A 17,129-nucleotide genomic window follows, 5' to 3' on the forward strand; every position below is an offset into this window, starting at 1 on the left:
GAGCCTGGATGCTTGTCTGCCCTTCCTGGGTGCTTGGTTGCCACATCTCATGGACCCGATGCCACAGAGAGGCCGGTGCAGGTGACCCCGCCCACAGCACGCCAGAACGCCACCCACGTGAGAGCCCTCTTCGATGCCTGGCTCCTCTGCTGGCCCCGTGACCTCAGGATCACTCCCTCCCCATGGCTCTGGAGGCACCCTCACCTCTGCACCCCCCTGAGTGTCCCTAGATGCCCTATAAGCGCCTTACACCCCTCTGCACACTTTCATCCAGGCGTGTTTTGGGAGGTCCTCATCTAACTCACCAAAGGTGATGCCAGCAGCTGCTCCTGCCCGTGACAGTGGCCGAGTGCTGGGCATCCCCCACCCCAGCGAGCATGGATGCCTCCGGCAGCCCAGCCCTGCTGCCCACGGGTGGATCTGTCTTCTTCACCTCAAAGGCTCAAACCAGTCCGGCAATTTCTCAAGGATCCTTTTGCACTACACACAGGGAAGGGAGCCCCCAATTCACAGAGACACCTTGGAGAAAGTGCCTGCTGACAGTGAGAGGCTGGGCCCACAGTGGTCTGCCTGCCCCTCCTAAGACCCTGGACAGGGAGGAGTCCCACATGCAGACAGACCCTTCTGCAACCCAGGCCATCTGAGAAGTGACCTCTCACACCAGGTGTCCACAGCTAAGTCCAGGGGTCAGACCAGGGCCAGGTGGGGAACCTGATGTCAGGCTGAGCAGAGACACAAGGCTTAGAGACCCTCTCTCACAGTCCCTTCCCCCCGCAGAACCTGGCCCTCCAAGCGCACCCCATGTCTGAGTCCACCAGGGCCTGAGGCTCTCAGGGTACCTCACACCGGCACCTCCCTCCTCTCCTCCTGCTCGAGCTTCTCGGAAGAACCAGCCCTGCGTCCCAGCGCCTCATGCTGGCAGGCACCCGCCACCCCTCCTGGGCCCGCTCTGCTCACATCTGTGTGTCCCAGCCCGTGGGCTCCTTGCCTCCCCACCGCACCTCTGAGCCTGGCAGGCGCCGGACAAGTGCAGGGCAGGGCAGTGGGCGGCACTGCCACACACATGCCACAGGGTGGTGACACCCGGGCTCCACCGGGGGCGAGGAGCTGGTGCCCTCGGGGGTTGCTCCGCCCGTGGCCTGGACCTTGGAGGCCACCTGCCGTATTCCCTGGCTCCTCCACCCGCAGAGAGCACACCCAGAGGTGCTGCTATGGCCACCTGCCCTCGTGAGGCACTGCCCTTCACACGGTCCACTGGCGTTCCACCTGACCCTGGACGGGGCCTGACTGCGTGCTCAGCCTGGAGGGCGCCCCCTAGCTGTGTGGCCTCAGCCAGCCCCGCAACGCCCTTGGCCGGACCAGTCCCACCCAGGTGGTCAGAGGCGAGGCCGACCCCTCTCAGCCCGGGACCGCCATGCACACCCACCTGGTCCTGACTCTCTTCAAGGGCTTCTCTCAGCTGTGACTGTGCCAGTCTCAGGCTCTGACGTTCATGAGTCACGCGGTCAAGTTCAAGATCAAGTTTTTGGATTTGGTTACCCTGTTTTTAAATGTCGGTTTCACAAGTATAAGAACGTTAGCAACGTGATACGTGTTTAATGCAGAAACTTCAGAAAAGCAAGAATTACAAAATTTAAGTCAGCCGTGATCACAGCACACCCGACGTGCTGTATCTCCTGGCCCTTCCTCCACACACACACGTGCTGTCACCAGACATCATAGGCCTTGCTTTCTCTCTTATAATGTCTAGAGCATTAGACACTATTCAAAAATGTGGCTTTCAATGGCAGCACCATAATTTACTGACTGAGTCAATACAGTTGATGATTCGAAGCTGATTCCAACTCTGCTGCTGTTATAAGCACCAGAGCAATGAAAATAGGTTCAGCTAAGTCCATCCACAATACTCAGTAAATTTCCCACAGCAGAATCATGAAGCCAGAGCACACAAACGTTCTTGACCGCTTTTGATGTATGTTTTGCCATAACGACCTCTAGAGAGGTCATCCCAATTTAGGCTCCTATCATCAGGATTTAATTCCTTTCTGCTACTTTCTCTAGAGATACCAGGCTTTGCAAAAGCTGCTAAAGTTCACACACTTTTCAGGGCTTGCTTGTGAAGCCCCTCGCTTTATGTCCAGGCACGTCAGGGCTGTCCCTGGTCTGTTTTAGGCCAGGCTGCCCGCCATGCCATTCACCTGCAGCTCCTCCCGGAGCACAGCCTCCTCCAGTCTGTGTGTCAGCAGCTGGACGGCGACCTGATTCTTCTCACTTTGGGCCTGGTGGGTAGAGGCCTCCTCTCCAAGCTGCAGGACCCTGTGGTTGAGCTGGGACAGTTCATCCCTACACTTCTGACTCTGGAATGAAAAGGAAGAAAACATGGGTAGACAAGTTATTTTTTTAAGCCAGAACCCTTCTAGGGGTTCTCAATCAGGGACACCCTTCTCCCCAGGTGATGCTTGGCAATCTTTGGAGACCATTTTGGTCATCACAGTTGGGGGTGGGGTTGCTATTAGCAACTAGTGGGTGAGGCGCTTGCTCAGTGTCCCCAGAGTGATGGGCTCTCAGGCCACCGGGCGGAGGATGAACTCTGATCCATCCCCCAAGAACCAAATGCTGCGCACCAGGAGTGCTCGCACCCCATCAACATCCCATAATCGCTCTGGAGAGCTGGCATGATTTTCTCATTTCTCCCACGGTTATTTCTGACATTATCTTACACAAGTTGAAGTAAAAAAAAAAAACCCAAACCCTGGCTACACCTGAGGCACATGATTCTCTTAAACAATCTGCTCTGTCATTAAACACAGCACACTGATGCAATGCCCCACTTGGCAGACAGTGGATGCTGGACGCCGGCAGTGCGGCCTGAGATAAGCAGCAGCCAGCAGGTGACACGAGGAAGCTCGTTATCTCCAACCGTGGGTCACATGCCTTCACACAAACCATGTTTTGCTCCTCTGCTTTTCCCTAGAATTGCTCCGGAGGCTGAGGGTCTGAAGCCCTCTGTGCCTCAGAGCAGGGTTCACGCACAGCTAGGCAGACGCATCACTGTCGCCCCAGGGTGGGTGTTCCCACATTACCAGCCAGGCTCAGGGAGGCAGGCAGTGGAGGGAAGAGGCAGATGGGAACTGCGGGTCTCTCCAGGGTACAGAAGGTGACTGAGAAGCCAGAGGCAACAAAAGCACTCCCAGAATGAGTGGGAACTCAGCAAGGACACAAGGTACGCAGGTGAAAATCTACTATGCTTCTATGTCCTGACAGTGAACGTGCAGAAACCCACGTGTAAAACAAAAAACACCATTTCCGCTCTGGCCTGGAAAGAGCTTGGAGGTCGTCACTCCCACCCTCCAAACAAGAACAAAGGAAAAACTGAGTAACTGAAAGTCAACAACTCTTCTGAGGCCCATGAGAGAACTGAAGTCACAGGGCAAACCAATGCTCTGAAAACCAGAAAGAAAAACAGGCAAAGAGTGTCACCGCTCACCAGGAACCAAAGGCTGGAGGCCTACACAGAGTGGCTGCTGTGGGTAGAACCAGGTCCACAAAGTCCCCACTGTCTGGAGACAAGGCTGGCAGCAGGTAATGAAGGGTACGTGTGCTCGCAAGGTGGGGTCCTAATCCAATGGGACAGTGACTTTATAAGGAGACACAGTGAGAGGGGGCTCCCCACAAGCCTGGGAGAGCCTCACGGGAACCAAGCCAGCCCCGCCTTGAGAACCTTGGGACAACAAACTCCTGTAGTTTAAGCCGCCTGCTTGTGGCATTCCGTATGGAGCCTGAGCAGACCAGGACTGCAACTGGTTTGAAGTACACAGAGCATTCTGCTCTCTGCCCTCAAGGGAAACCGCATTCTTTACCAGAATCAGCGAGGGGAAGGCAATAGCCAAGTGGAGCCCCCTCTAGCTGCTCTGACTCAGTGTCACTCACCTACTGGAGTGGCTAAAATAAGAGTGACAACACTAAGTGTGGACAAGGATGTGGGGCAACTGGACCAGCAAACACTGCTGGTGGGAACACAAACCGTTAGCAGCCACTCTGGAGAACAGCTGGGCAACTTCATATAGAATTAGACACCCAACTGCTGTACAGGTCAGCAATTGCTCTCTTGGGCATCTACCCGTGAAACGAAGACCATTCCCACAAAGACCTGCCTAGGGATGTTCACTGCAGCTTCTGTGACAGCCCAAAACTGGAATCCGCCCAGCCATCCTTTAAAAGGTGAGCATTAGGACAAGCTGGTTCCATATCAGGAAAGGAGTACGTCAAGGTTGTATATTGTCACCCTGATTATTTAACTTATATGCAGAGTACATCACGCGAAATGTCAGGCTGCATGAAGCACAAGCTGGAATCAAGATTGCCAGGAGAAATATCAACAACCTCAGATATGCAGATGACACCACCCTTACAGCAGAAAGAGAAAAGAAACTAAAAAGCATCTTGATGAAAGGGAAAGAGGAGAGTGAAAAAGTTGGCTTAAAGCTCAACATTCAAAAAACTAAGATCATGGCATCCGGTCCCATCACTTCATGGCAAATAGATGGGGAAACAATGGAAACAGTGACAGACTATATTTTCTTGGGCTCCAAAATCACTGCAGATGGTGACTGTAGCCATGAAATTAAAAGGCGCTTGCTCCTTGGAAGAAAAGCTATGACCAACTGAGACAGCATGTTAAAAAGCTGACAAAGGTCCATCTAGTCAAGGGTATGGTTTTTCTAGTAGTCATGTATGGATGTGAGAGTTGGACCATAAAGAAAGTTGAGCACCGAAGAACTGATGCTTTTGAACTATGGTGTTGGAGAAGACTCTTGAGAGTCCCTTGGGCTGCAAGGAGATCCAGCCAGTCCACCCTAAAGGAAATCAGTCCTGAATATTCACTGGAAGGACTGATGCTGAAGCTGAAGCTCCAGTACTTTGGCCACCTGATGGGAAGAACTGACTGATTGGAAAAGACCCTGATGCTGAGAAAGAGTGAAGGCAGGAGGAGAAGGGGATAACGGAGGGTGAGATGGTTGGATGGCATGACCAACGCGACAGGCATGAGTTTGAGCAAGCTCCGGGAGTTGGTGATGGACAGGGAAGCCTGGCGTGCCACAGTCCATAGGGTCGCAAAAAGTCGGACACGACTGAGCGACTGAACTGAACTGAAGACAAGCTGTGGGACATTAACGCCTTGGAATACCATCCAGTGTCAGGAAGAAACTTGTGGACGCACAGCAGGGAATCATGCTATGTGAGGAAAGGCAATCCCAAAGAGCTCATTCTGTATGATTCCTTTTGTGTCACTTGTGAAATGATACAATTTTGGCTGTCCTCTTTCACTTTCATCAAGAGGCTCTGCAGTTCCTCTTTGTCTTCTGCCCTAAGGGTGGTGTTAGGGCTGGGATAGGTGGGCAGAAAGACAGATGGCGGATGTAGTTATGAATGAACAATATGAAGGACCTTGTGGAGCTGGGTTGTCGAGACATGAACCTGCACAGGGAATAAAACCGTGTAGATCTGACACCCACATGGGTACATAAGTAAAGCTCCGGAAGCATGTGGACCTTCTGGGTGGTCCTGTGGTTAAGAATCGGCCTTCCAAGGCAGGACACTCGGGTTCCATCCCTGGTTGGGGAACTAAGATGCCACGTGCCATGGGGCAACAAAGCCCCTCCCCCAAGGAAAAGAACAACCCCCCCGCCAAAACTGGGGAAGTAAGACCTACAGATTGCATCAATGTCAACAGCTTGACTGTGATGCTCATTAAGGGCTTGCCCTCACACCCCAATTCACATGTTGAAGCCCAAACCGCCAATATTGTACTGGAGTACTGCACAGAGGGACTGCAGTTGGAGATGGAGTCTCGAAAGAGTGATTAAGGTAAAGCGAGGTGACATGAATGCAGTATGATGGTGCCCTAATAACAGATGACGACACAGACTCATCTGAAGGTGGACCCTGTGCGGACACAGGGAGGACAGATGCATACAAACCAGAGAGGCCTCAGAAGCCCTGACCTTGAACTTCTAACTCCCAAGGACTGTGAGCAAACAAACTTCTGTTGTATAAGCTCCTCAGGCTGTGGTGCTTTGTTATGGCAGCCCTGGCAAACTAACACAGATACTAAAGTTTCATAAAACGTGACCACTGGGGGAAACTGGACAAAGTGTATTTCTCTGTAATATATGTTTTATAACCCTGCGAGAGCCTGCAATTATCAGTAATAATTTCAATTAAAAAAAAAAAAAAAGAATGACACATTCAAGCTTTGTGAAGTGAAGTGAAAGAAGCTCAGTCGTGTCCAACTCTTTGTGACCCCATGGACTATATAGTTCATGGAATTCTCTAGGCCAGCATACTGGAGTGGGTAAACTTTCCCTCCTCCAGGGGATCTTCCCAACCCAGGGACCAAACCCAGGTCTCCCACACCACAGGTGGATTCTTTAGCAGCTGAGTCACAAGGGAAGTCCTCCAAGCTGTGTGCTTTGGTACAAAAGCCAGTAAGTGAGACCAAGTACAGAAAGCATTTATTCATGGGGAAAAGGGAGACCAGTGTGATGGTCAGGACTGAAACACAGTGAGAAGGGCATTCACGTGCAGGCTAAAGGGGACTGATCAAATGTCAGGGAATGTTTAACAGGAGGATTCCTGCCTGCTCTTTCTCACAAGTCCTTTGTTTAAGTGGAATAGCACACTGTTTCCAGGAACTAAGGTCATTGTGTGAGACAGGCTTGAGTCTCCTTTAGTAAACATTCTCTCTATAACAAAACTGCTTAGTTTTGATCCTCTTTCTTGAGATATGGATGGTCTCCTGACCTTGTGACCATTATTAACCCCTGGTTTCCTTGGTAACTGTTACTATACGCTTGGATTTTTGATCTTTATCATTGTTGAAAGAAAATTCTTGTACCGCACAGCCTATATATACTCACAGAGAAACCATTAAAGCACCTTTGCTCCATCAGAGCTTGGGTCCCCATGTCTGTCTTTCCTTCTTTCTCTCTCTCTCTCTCTCTCTCCTCGGCTGATTCCTTAGAGCGCAGAGACCCATCTTGCCCACTCTCCTGCCCGGGCTTCTAAGACTCTCTGGAGAAGGCGCCCAGTGCCTTCGTGGGAGACGCAAGTCCTGTGCCAAGGACTTTATTGGTTTTCTGCGTAAACTAGGGAGTATCAGCCTCTTTCTCTCTTTCACTCTCTTATCGTCGCCTCTGGACCACCAGGTCCCAGTCCATTAAAGGACCCCAACAATCAAACAGTAAGTCCATCCACTGAGGATGATGGAAACCAGGCTTTTCATTGCTAGAGGCCTAAGTTATAAACACAGAAAGAGAGAAAGCTAGGATCATCCCTGTGATATGGGAATTGCAGAGTTTGAATTTATGATTTCTGGTAGAGAGGTGTATAAATAAATATACCTGAAACCATGCACATGTGAGCGTAATAAATATACACTCCCTAGTTCCATGCACTAACTGCATTTGGACACAGTGACGTCCCAGGAGCTGTGAGCACTCCCAGTACCCAAATCTTGGTCTCCAAGTACCACTCTGAGCTAAAAGTCACCCAGGATTCCTCGGAGAAGTGGCTGCTTCCAGGGCTGGGGCAAGGGAAGTACCAGATGAACCTGGACTATCGTGGGACACTAGAAAGTAAGGAAGTGCTCAAATAATGACCAGGACCTCTCTGGAGGGCCCAGAACTCACCCTGAGGAGGCTCTTTTTAGCCAAATCTGGGACAATTGAGCATGAAAACAAACACTGATGGCAACATATTATAACCCATTGAATAAACGGGGAGGACAACTGGGTGAGAGTCTGATGAAGAGCAGGACACTCACATCCTACCAAGGGATTTTCCCATAAAATGCTCAGGAATCACCAAGGGGAAAGTAACTCTGTGAGGAAGCCTGGCCAGCACCACCTGACCACGAATCGAAGGACGTCACTAAAGCTTGCATCCCCGGATAGGATGGAATGAGAAGGGGATAGTCCCACATAATCTGAATCCAATTATAAGCAAGTTCTAGACACACCAAAACAACTGCTTATAACCTTCAAAGGCACCAGGTCCTAAGAACGAGGACAGGCAGACTGAAGCCACACAAGGTCCCGGTTGTGGCTGACGGGGCCACAACCTGTCATATCCACACTGATTTCCCAACTTGGAGTGGGAGGGGGCTGATGGGCCAGCAACGAATATTCTGTGTTTCCTTTCTGTAAGTTTGAGATTATTTCAAAACAATGGAAAAGGGAGGGTGGCATCTGTTTCACACCAGGGGTCAATACTTAACCTGTGTGCAGAGCTCTTACATCTCAGAGCAGGCCTTTTCCTTGTCTCTCTTTAAAACCTCAATTTCCTTCCTGTTGAAGAAGCAAAGTTAACAGTATCATTGACCAGTCATTGCTCACGGTCACCATGGTGGCTGGTTTGTGCATCTGTTCTCAATACCCTACAGCCACTGGTCTGTCAGTGTCCTGCACTGTGACTGTTACTGGTCCAATTGGATCCCATCCTGGGAACCAGAGGAACCCTGCCAGCACTAAGAACAAACCCTCCACGACATTCCTCAGCCACACAGCACGTGTTAATCTCTCTAAAGCACGTGGGAGTGCTCTTCACACCCAGAAGCATAACCATCAACACAGCCTTACATTTGCTGACGTCTGCTGTCAAAAGGGTCCCAGCACCAAACTTAAGGAAAATGGTTCCTGGAGGGAAGAAACCTTTCGGATTGCATAATTGCTGTAATGGAGTAGTGATCGCTGGGTGACCATCCACTCTGGATTCCACACTTTAATCGTCAGGCACTTTTATGAAATCAATACCACATTCTCGGCAGTTTAGAGCTGAGCTCATTTAAATTAAAAAAAAAAAAAAGAAAAGCCAAACCCTTCTGAGATAAGGCTCTGATAGTGAAAGCGGAAAGCTACCGACAAGTATCCCTCCACAATACACACGGCCCCTGCCCTAGACCCCTGACTCTGACACACTGAAATCCACAGACCAGGAATGAACCTTGGACAAAAGCACAGCTGAAACCATTATCAGGACAAGAACAAACAGATTCTACTGGCCCAGGAAGGTTGTCAGAGGCCCTCTTGCCCCTACAGGACCGCAGGATGCCTCCTCTGACCCTTGAGCATGCTATGGAGTATTCTGTAGGATGCCTGAGCCCTCCTGTGCCCATCAAGGCTGGTCAGAGGGCAGCACAGTCCTCTGCTGACTGTTCCTGGAACATGGGTTATATGTGAACACATCCCACTTTCTACAGTAATGCCCTCTGAGCTGCTTCTACAATGAACAAACCGTGTCCAGGATGGGTGGTTGGGGTGGGACCACTGAGCCGGCCCTTACCTCTGTGCAGTCTCTGTCCTTTCTGAAGCTTCAAGCTCCTGTCGGATCCTCCCCAGCTCATTTTTCAAAAGTGTGTTTTCTTCAGAAAGCTTTTCCAACTCGATTCTGGGTAACAAATTTTAAAAAGAAAGAAGAGTGGGAATTCCAGGAGCTGGTCACCCGACTGAGTCTGGTCTTGTAATGACCCCCAGCCACACTTTCCTTCCCTGGATGGGGACACAGGGCACCAATTCCTTCCCTGTATCCAGTGTGAACCTGCTCTGGTTTCCATCTCCCAAGAGATAAGCTACAGAAAAACAACGCTTTCTTAGCTCCTAAAAGAGCCAGTGACTAGCATATTCAGAACCTTGGTTCTCTGTGTTTACAGCTGGCCTGTTCCTGCATCTCCTTACCTTCACTGAAATGTCAGCATGCTCACAGCTGGCACCAATGCAAGATGCTGGATGAGAGTCCTCACGGAGTTGTTGCAAGGAAATCCCCACCCCCGGGGACTCCGAGCACAAAGCTGAGGAACACAAGGACTCGGGAAGCTGAATCCTATGGGAAGTGCCCCCTATCCCACAGCCTGAGGTCGGCACTGGAGCAAACTGGAAAGACGCCCACATTAGCAGACGGAGGGTGATCTGATGCAGTGTGGAACCTTCTGGAGGGGAAAGCAAGTACTGACAGAGGCTGCCCAGGCCAAGTCTGCCTGGAGTCTTGGCTTCCGGTGCTCTTAAGAGTCTTCCTGGAAGGTAACTCCATTGATGTGCAACGGGTGAGCCACTGGCCAATAAAAGTCACGGGGAGGCAGCTTGAAACGCACACCTGCTGCCCAGAAAATCTATCCTTAATATGTGTTGGTCTCACTGACATTTATTCCCCTAAACATTAGGTCTCTACCTGGCATTATCTTCTAGTTTTTGCAATCAAAAGTACTCAAAGCACATGACCTCATATGTTTAATGTATTATTCTTATAATATCAAGCATAAGTATCTCCTTCATAGGCATAAGTACGATTTCATTTTTCTCATGAGCAACTAAAGAGAAAAATGAAGACATAGAAGTCAACGGAATTTCAAAAGACGGGAAGGGTTTCAAGGAAGAGAGTGATCACAAATGAGGTCAATTTGGAAAACCAAATTGATTCGAGGCAGGTGTGTGCGTGTGTGGGTGGGTGGCGTGGGGAGTTCTGTTTCCAGTTTCCTGGACCTCGAATAAGATGGTGGTTGCCTTATCCCAGTCCTCCACATTCACCAGATAACCAGAGCTGATCATCTAACGTGTGGTGTCATCACAGAAGGTTAAAGAAACCACCAGGGGCCCCAGTGTTGAAACCAAAACTGTGAGCATTAAGCAACACAAAGACAGCGTTACCCTGAGGCCAACACCTATATCAGTGTGGAGAAACCACACCAGGGGTGCGTGTCCTGGGCTGGTTCCCTGGAATAGGTTAAAGTGGTCTCAGATTAAGAGGCTCCCAAGTCGTCTTGGCAAAAGCAAAACACATCCTTTCTGCAGGGAGAATCCTCTACGACAGCCCTCAGGATTCCTAGAGATAAACTTCATGTGAACATGAGCTCACAATCAAAGGTCAACCACAACGTATGTGGGAAAGGACCACTTATGACAGTCAGAAGCCAAAACAACAGAATTAGATCCCAGATATTGGAACTGTCCACCACAGACTTGGTATATATATTATTAAAAGTTTAGTTAATTAAAATATGGAAATTAAAAAAGGGACAAGCAAGCCACAAGAAGATATCAGAAACGACCAGGCAGAACCAAACAGAATGTTTGAATTTGAAAAAAAAAAATCAATATCAGAATAAATGCTCACTGGTAGATTAGATATAGCTGAAGAAAGAATCACTGACCTGGAACACAGAGATATGGGAAAGTACCCAGAACGTGCCATGTACAGACAAGAAGCTGGAAGAAATGAAAGAGAGGTTAGGAAAAGGAGGAAAAGTGAAAAGATCTAGTATCATACATACACCTGAAAAGGCCACTGAGGGGAGAGGCAACATTTTACAAAGAATGGCTGAAAGACTTTCATGGAACACAAATCCATGCATTCAGCAGGCGTAATGTTTCTGAGCACGGTAAGTGAACAGGAAGCCGCCCCTGTGCCCTGCGGCTCAGCAACGCCACCCTCAGGTGCACCAGCATGGAGAACAATGGGCTCCCAGAGCCCCAGGGGCGAGCACCATCCCGACGCGGAGCAGCGACCCTGTGACCGGTGCCGGGTGCCAGCACCACAGGCGTGTACAATGCATCAGCAATGCTGCCAACTGTACACACGCGTGCATTGTGTGTCTGCATGTAACACTTCAATAACAAGGTAAAACGACAAACACACACCTGAACACCCCAGAGAAATGTACAAAAGATGGAGGAGCTCACAGCAACCTGAGGACACAACTCAGATCGCCTGCTGTGGGGACAGAACAACAGCCCCTGAAAGACATCTGCACCCAGAACCTGCAAGTGTGCTCTTCCATAGCAAAGGGGGACCAATGCAACAAATAAAAGGAAAGCTGCTAATCCACTGCCCTCAGATGGAAAGAGCGTCCCAGACTGTCCACGAGGGCCCTCCACTGTGGAAGAGCAGGCAGAAGACTAGGAGTCAGGATGGAGCACGAGGAGGATCAGCCCGTCACTGCTGGCACTAGAGGAGGAAGGTGTGGGTCAAGAATGGGAGGCCTGCAGGTTTCCTCCCAAGCGTCCAGAAAGGAAGGCGGCTGCCAACCCTGAGACTCCCACCCAGCGGGAGCCACTTCTGATTTCCAGGCTCAAGCACCGTGAAATCCTCAGTTGTGATGCTTTAAGCCTCTGCCTTCCTGGTAACTCATCACCGCAGCAATGGAAAATGGATGCTCACACAGAGCAGCCTGCCCAAGTCAGAGGGCAGAGGGCAGCCTTCAACTGCGCATCACAGTTTGTGCTTCTAGGAAGACCAGCCTTCAGAAATGGGAGAGAAGCTGAGACATTTTCAGATAAACAAAAACTGAGGGAATGTACTCCAAAGACAGTTTCACGAAAGGCCACACATCACAGTAAAGAAGATGGTCCCATAAAGAAGGCACCTAACCAGCCATCCAAGCTGAGGACCATTCAGTAAAACGCCCAGTCTGGAGTTTTGAAAATCGTCCATGTCCAAATGCCTTGAAACAGTCTACCAGGACAGACCCAGGAGGAAACATAAGACCTGAACAGACCTGCAATAAGGGTTACAGATGCTGGACAATGGAGCGTTCTCCGCCCACCCACCTGGGGCTGAAGGGTGCAAACACCTGTCTCACTCCCGGCTGCAGGCCCGGCTATGACAGCACGTGCCAGGTGCCCAGGAAAACCTGTCCAGTGATCCAGACACCACTGAGACTTGAACTGTGACGTTAGCCGTGGGGCCAACAAGCCAAGGTGTGCCGCAAGTCAGGAGAAGCAGAGAGGACCAGCACAGCCCGCCGGGCCTGGGGGCTGGGTGCAGGACTAACACAGCACTGGGCTCCTGTGCCTGTCCACAGGGAAGTGCCCAAGACAGACGGCAGAGAGGGCGTGTGGCCACTGGGCTGCTCCCACACTGAAGGACCCCGAGTGTGCCTGGGCCTGATGTGGCCTCGATGGTCCACTGCGCCCGAGCCCAGTCTGGGATCGCAGCCGCAATGGGAACGGCGGGTCCACGCGTCCCCCTGAGGCTCCGCCCCTGGGGAGGCCAGCACCACCTCTGCTCCACGGAACAGGGAATCCAGAAGCCAGCCCGCCACGACCAAGGTGCCACGTCATTGGGGGACCCCGGCGTCCGAGGCAGAGGCCTAGAGCAAGGTCTAGAGGGTGAGAAACAGTCCAGGCGCCTCGGGGAGGAGTGAGGGGGGGGGGGTCTGGGAACAGAGCTTGAGGCCACTGGCTATGCTCGTATTTTCTTTCTCCAGCTGGGAGGTGCACTGACATTTATTCCTTTTGGTTCATCATAAATCCCACGTGATCTGTTTTCCGGGGAAGCAACGTGCCATGGTCACCTAGCGGGCAGGAGCTGGTGCCTCAGCTGGACACACCTGTGTGTGTGGTGGGCCAGTGTCCTGTGCCCAGACAAGGGACACAACACCTCACGAAGCCTCTGTCTCCACAGGACACGGGGAGCTTGCAGGAAGGCTGTGTGGACGCTCACGGAGCCAAAAGACACAGTGCATAGAGCCGCAGCCACAACACACAGCTGTGCCTGCCTGCAGTCACCCGGGCCATCTCCTGGGTGGTGCTGTGAGGCTCCTAGAAAAGACCTTCTAGAGGCCTGGGCTGCTGAGATGGAATGGGTGCCGGCCTGAGCCCCAGGGGGGCCGCGGAGGAGGGCCAGGCCACACAGCTGACGCTCCATCACTAGCTCACGGACCGCCTCCCCACGTTTAGCCTCCCACCTCAGGCCTCTCCAGCCCCCGAGCTTCCTGATGGGGCCCAGAGGATGGGCGTGTGGGCCCTTCTTCTCTAGCACAAAAGATCACGTTCCAATGCTCCAAATAAACCTTTTCTCTCCTTTGCTCACAAATCTTGTTTTTTTCTAGAACTCCACTAACCCAAACTAAAGGCCTTTCCCATTATTTGGGGGCATTTAGGCCTTTTATCCACCTCCCCAGGAGCCACGAGATGATAGATGATGGAGATTGTGTTTTTAAAGTCAGACTCTTTGGGACTTCCCTGGCCGTCCAGTGGTGAAGACTCCATGCATCCACCACAGGGGCACAGGTTCGATCCCTGGTAAGGGAACTAAGATCTCTCACGCCATGCATATAGTGCGGCAGAAAGAAAAGACAGAACCTGTAAAATAACGTCTTCTTTCAGGGCTCACCACTCAGGTAACGAGTACTTGTGACTCTCAGCAATCTGCCCAAATTCAACTTCAAATCTGGGTTCTGGGCAACAAATCCTGGACCTGAGATCCCGCAAGGCGAGGGTGGCGGACCTGAGCCGCTGGAGGGCCTCCTGCAGCCGCGCCCTCTCCTGGCTCAGCTGCTGTGTGTGGCCACACTCCAGATGCGCCCTCCTCTTCAGCTGCTCCCGCAGGCCTCGGACCGCCTCCTGTGACTCCACGTGCAGCTCGGCCTTCTGACCCTGCAGCACGCCAACCTTGAGCTGGAAGGCCTGCTCCAGCTGCCTCCTCTCCTCTGCAAAGGCCCTTTTCGTCACCTCCATTTCCCTCTCGTGGTCATTAACCTGAGGCGAGAGGCATGAGTCACGTCGACTGGGGGCCCCCAAGCACAATTCACTTGACGAATCAAGGCTGCCGGGCGCAGCACCCAAACAGCGGTTGGCCCAGCTTCAACCGGGTGCTGGGGCCCGTGAAAGACTCCCCACGGCTTGTGTGGCAGCCTGCTTCCATCACTTCCTGTAACCTCCACTGCAGCCTTGCGGGGAGGCCCTGCAGGTGCAGAACGGAGGCTGGCGGCCCGGCAGGCAGCCGCAGGAGGAGGGCGGGGGAAACAACACCTCCACGAAGCCTGGAAGGCAAGGCCACAGCAGGCACCCAGGGCAGGACCACCCTGTTGCCATGGTGACAGCTGACAGGCTGTGGGCACCATCCCTCCACAAAACCCACTACAATCAAGTGACAGAGCAAGAGACACATTCACCCAAGAAGACAGCCTTGGCCAGGGTGGCCTAGGAGCCCCTGCATGCTAAGTCGCTTCAGTCGTGTCCGACTCTGTGCGACCCTGTGGACTGTAGCCCACCAGGCTCCTTTGTCCACGGGATTCTCCAGGTAAGAAGACTGGAGTGGTTGCCATGCTGTCCTCCAGGGGATCTTCCCGACCCAGGGATTGAACCTGCAGCTCTTATGTCTCCTGTATTGGCGACATAGCTTCTCTTTTCCACTAGCGCCACCTGGGGAGTCCCTGGTGCGGGGCAATGCCAGGAACTACGGTTCTGCTCCCAGAATCTGCTTCAGCTGCAACAGAGCCGGGGGCTGTGACTTCCCAGCGCAGGGCAAACAGGGAGGTCTGGCCTCTGCACCGGCCTCCGGACACGGGGAGGGACACTGCTCCCTCCCGGTATTAGCTACTCCTTCTGTCCTGCCTCCTTCCGAAGCGAGTGGAGGCAGAAAGTCAAGGCCACGCACATTCCCTGCAAACCTCCGTCCCCCTGAGCGTGCTCACTATGGGCAGATGTGTGCGCAGATGCGTCTCAGCAGCAGGAAGTTCCCCGACCTCTGTGGCCTCCCTCAGTCCCCTGACCTTGGTCTCCAGCTGGATCTTGAGTTCTTGGTAACACTCCTTCAGCTGCTCTAACATGATCTCTGTTTCTATACTCGCGGGGGCGGAATCACCCACAAACGTGATGGTGCCTGAAAATAAGAGGATATGTCCATTGATGTTCTGCCCAGGACACCACGGGATCTGATCCAACCTCCGAGCTGACCCTGGAGGAAGCACAGCCTTCCATGGGCCCTTTCTGCAAGAGGAAGGTGGCACCGGTGCTCAGAGGCCACGAGCTGGGGACTGTCTGCTGTGCCAAGTTCTCCAAGTTGGCATTTTTACAGATCAGCATTTCAAGTCTTTGCCAGAACACAGGGCGCTCGAAGGTAGAAACAAGAAGGAGGCCTCCTGCCAGATCTGTCAGGCTATACAGGGCCCATGCCTGCCCCTCTGACCACAGCAGGCACACAGAGGGGCAGGGACCACAGGAAAATGTGACCAGCGCTCAGACAGCACTTTAGGACGAGGCATGACAAAGCCATGTCTTCAAGCTCTGTTTTAGCTTCCTCTTTTTTTCAGAGGCCCTCGCTGCTCACTGTAACATCACATGAAGCATGAGGGGTCTCAAGGAAAATGTCACGCAAACTGAGCTGTCACGGACTGAGGCTCCGACAGATCACAGGAGGGGGTGGGAGCTACAGCTGGTCCCGAAGACCCTCCCCACCAGCAACATCACCCATCCTTACAGCTCGACGCAAAGAGGTGCTCGTGGGCCCACAGCACGGCCAGCCCTTACAGCTGGTCCCGAAGACCCTCCCCACCAGCAACATCACCCATCCTTACAGCTTGATGCAAAGAGGTGCCCGTGGACCCACAGCACGGCCAGCCCTTACAGCTGGTCCCGAAGATCCTCCCCACCAGCAACATCACCCGTCCTTACAGCTCGACGCAAAGAGGTGCCCGTGGACCCACAGCACGGCCAGCCCTTCTGGGCCAAGGTGACCCCACGCCACGCGTGGTAGGGGGCACACTCAAGGCTTGCTTCAGAATGTGAGTGTGACCATGGCTGGGATTTCATCCATGCCGGTTGATATGAAAGTGAAGGGAGCAGACACATCCTGACCTCTTGCCTGCTCTTTTCAATTCCCGAATTGTTTTCCATGAAAAAGAGGGACAGACTCAGCAATATCCGGCCAAGAGAACTCGGGATAAGCATCTTGGGAAAGAGAGCATCCCATCACCCTGACAACAGGAAGCTGACGCCTGGGTCAGGAGCGGCCCTGGCTGGATGCACGGCCAGCCCAGCCTCCACCACCCACGTGGCCCCTGCACCACAGTGCTGCTGTGCTGACCGCCGCTCCTCCTTAGAAGGGGCTGATAGAAGCTCCGCGGCCAGATGGGGGCGAGGGGAAGAGAAAAGGCTCCAGCCACGAGAGCACTCTGGCTCCGTCGGTGCCAACACGAAGCTCCAGTTTCCCTCCTGTGCTACGACCCAGAGCCTTCTGGCCACTGCACCCAGGGCGCAGGTCCTGGCTCTCAACAAGGGCCACACACTCCTTGCAGCTCAGGCCCGTCCAGGGTAAAAGACAATCGCCCTCTTCCCTGTGGCCACATGGGCCCC

The 17,129-nt window shown here is 52.6% G+C and overlaps 1 protein-coding gene across 1 annotated transcript in view; it reads right to left on the bottom strand.

Annotated features, from left to right (window-relative positions):
• LOC129556320 (ninein-like protein) overlaps positions 1-17,129 on the bottom strand; it is a 70,627-nt gene that overhangs the window by 5,738 nt on the left and 47,760 nt on the right. The window contains 6 exon segments of the mRNA XM_088840177.1: positions 1,427-1,540; positions 2,199-2,357; positions 8,279-8,348; positions 9,343-9,447; positions 14,251-14,531; positions 15,548-15,657. Of these exon segments, the coding sequence (XP_088696303.1) occupies positions 1,427-1,540; positions 2,199-2,357; positions 8,279-8,348; positions 9,343-9,447; positions 14,251-14,531; positions 15,548-15,657 (839 nt within the window).

This window comes from Moschus berezovskii, chromosome 9, assembly GCF_049115385.1.
Source record: "Moschus berezovskii isolate FMDL1 chromosome 9, NW_MosBer_1.0, whole genome shotgun sequence".
Classification (NCBI taxonomy): Eukaryota; Metazoa; Chordata; class Mammalia; order Artiodactyla; family Moschidae; genus Moschus; species Moschus berezovskii.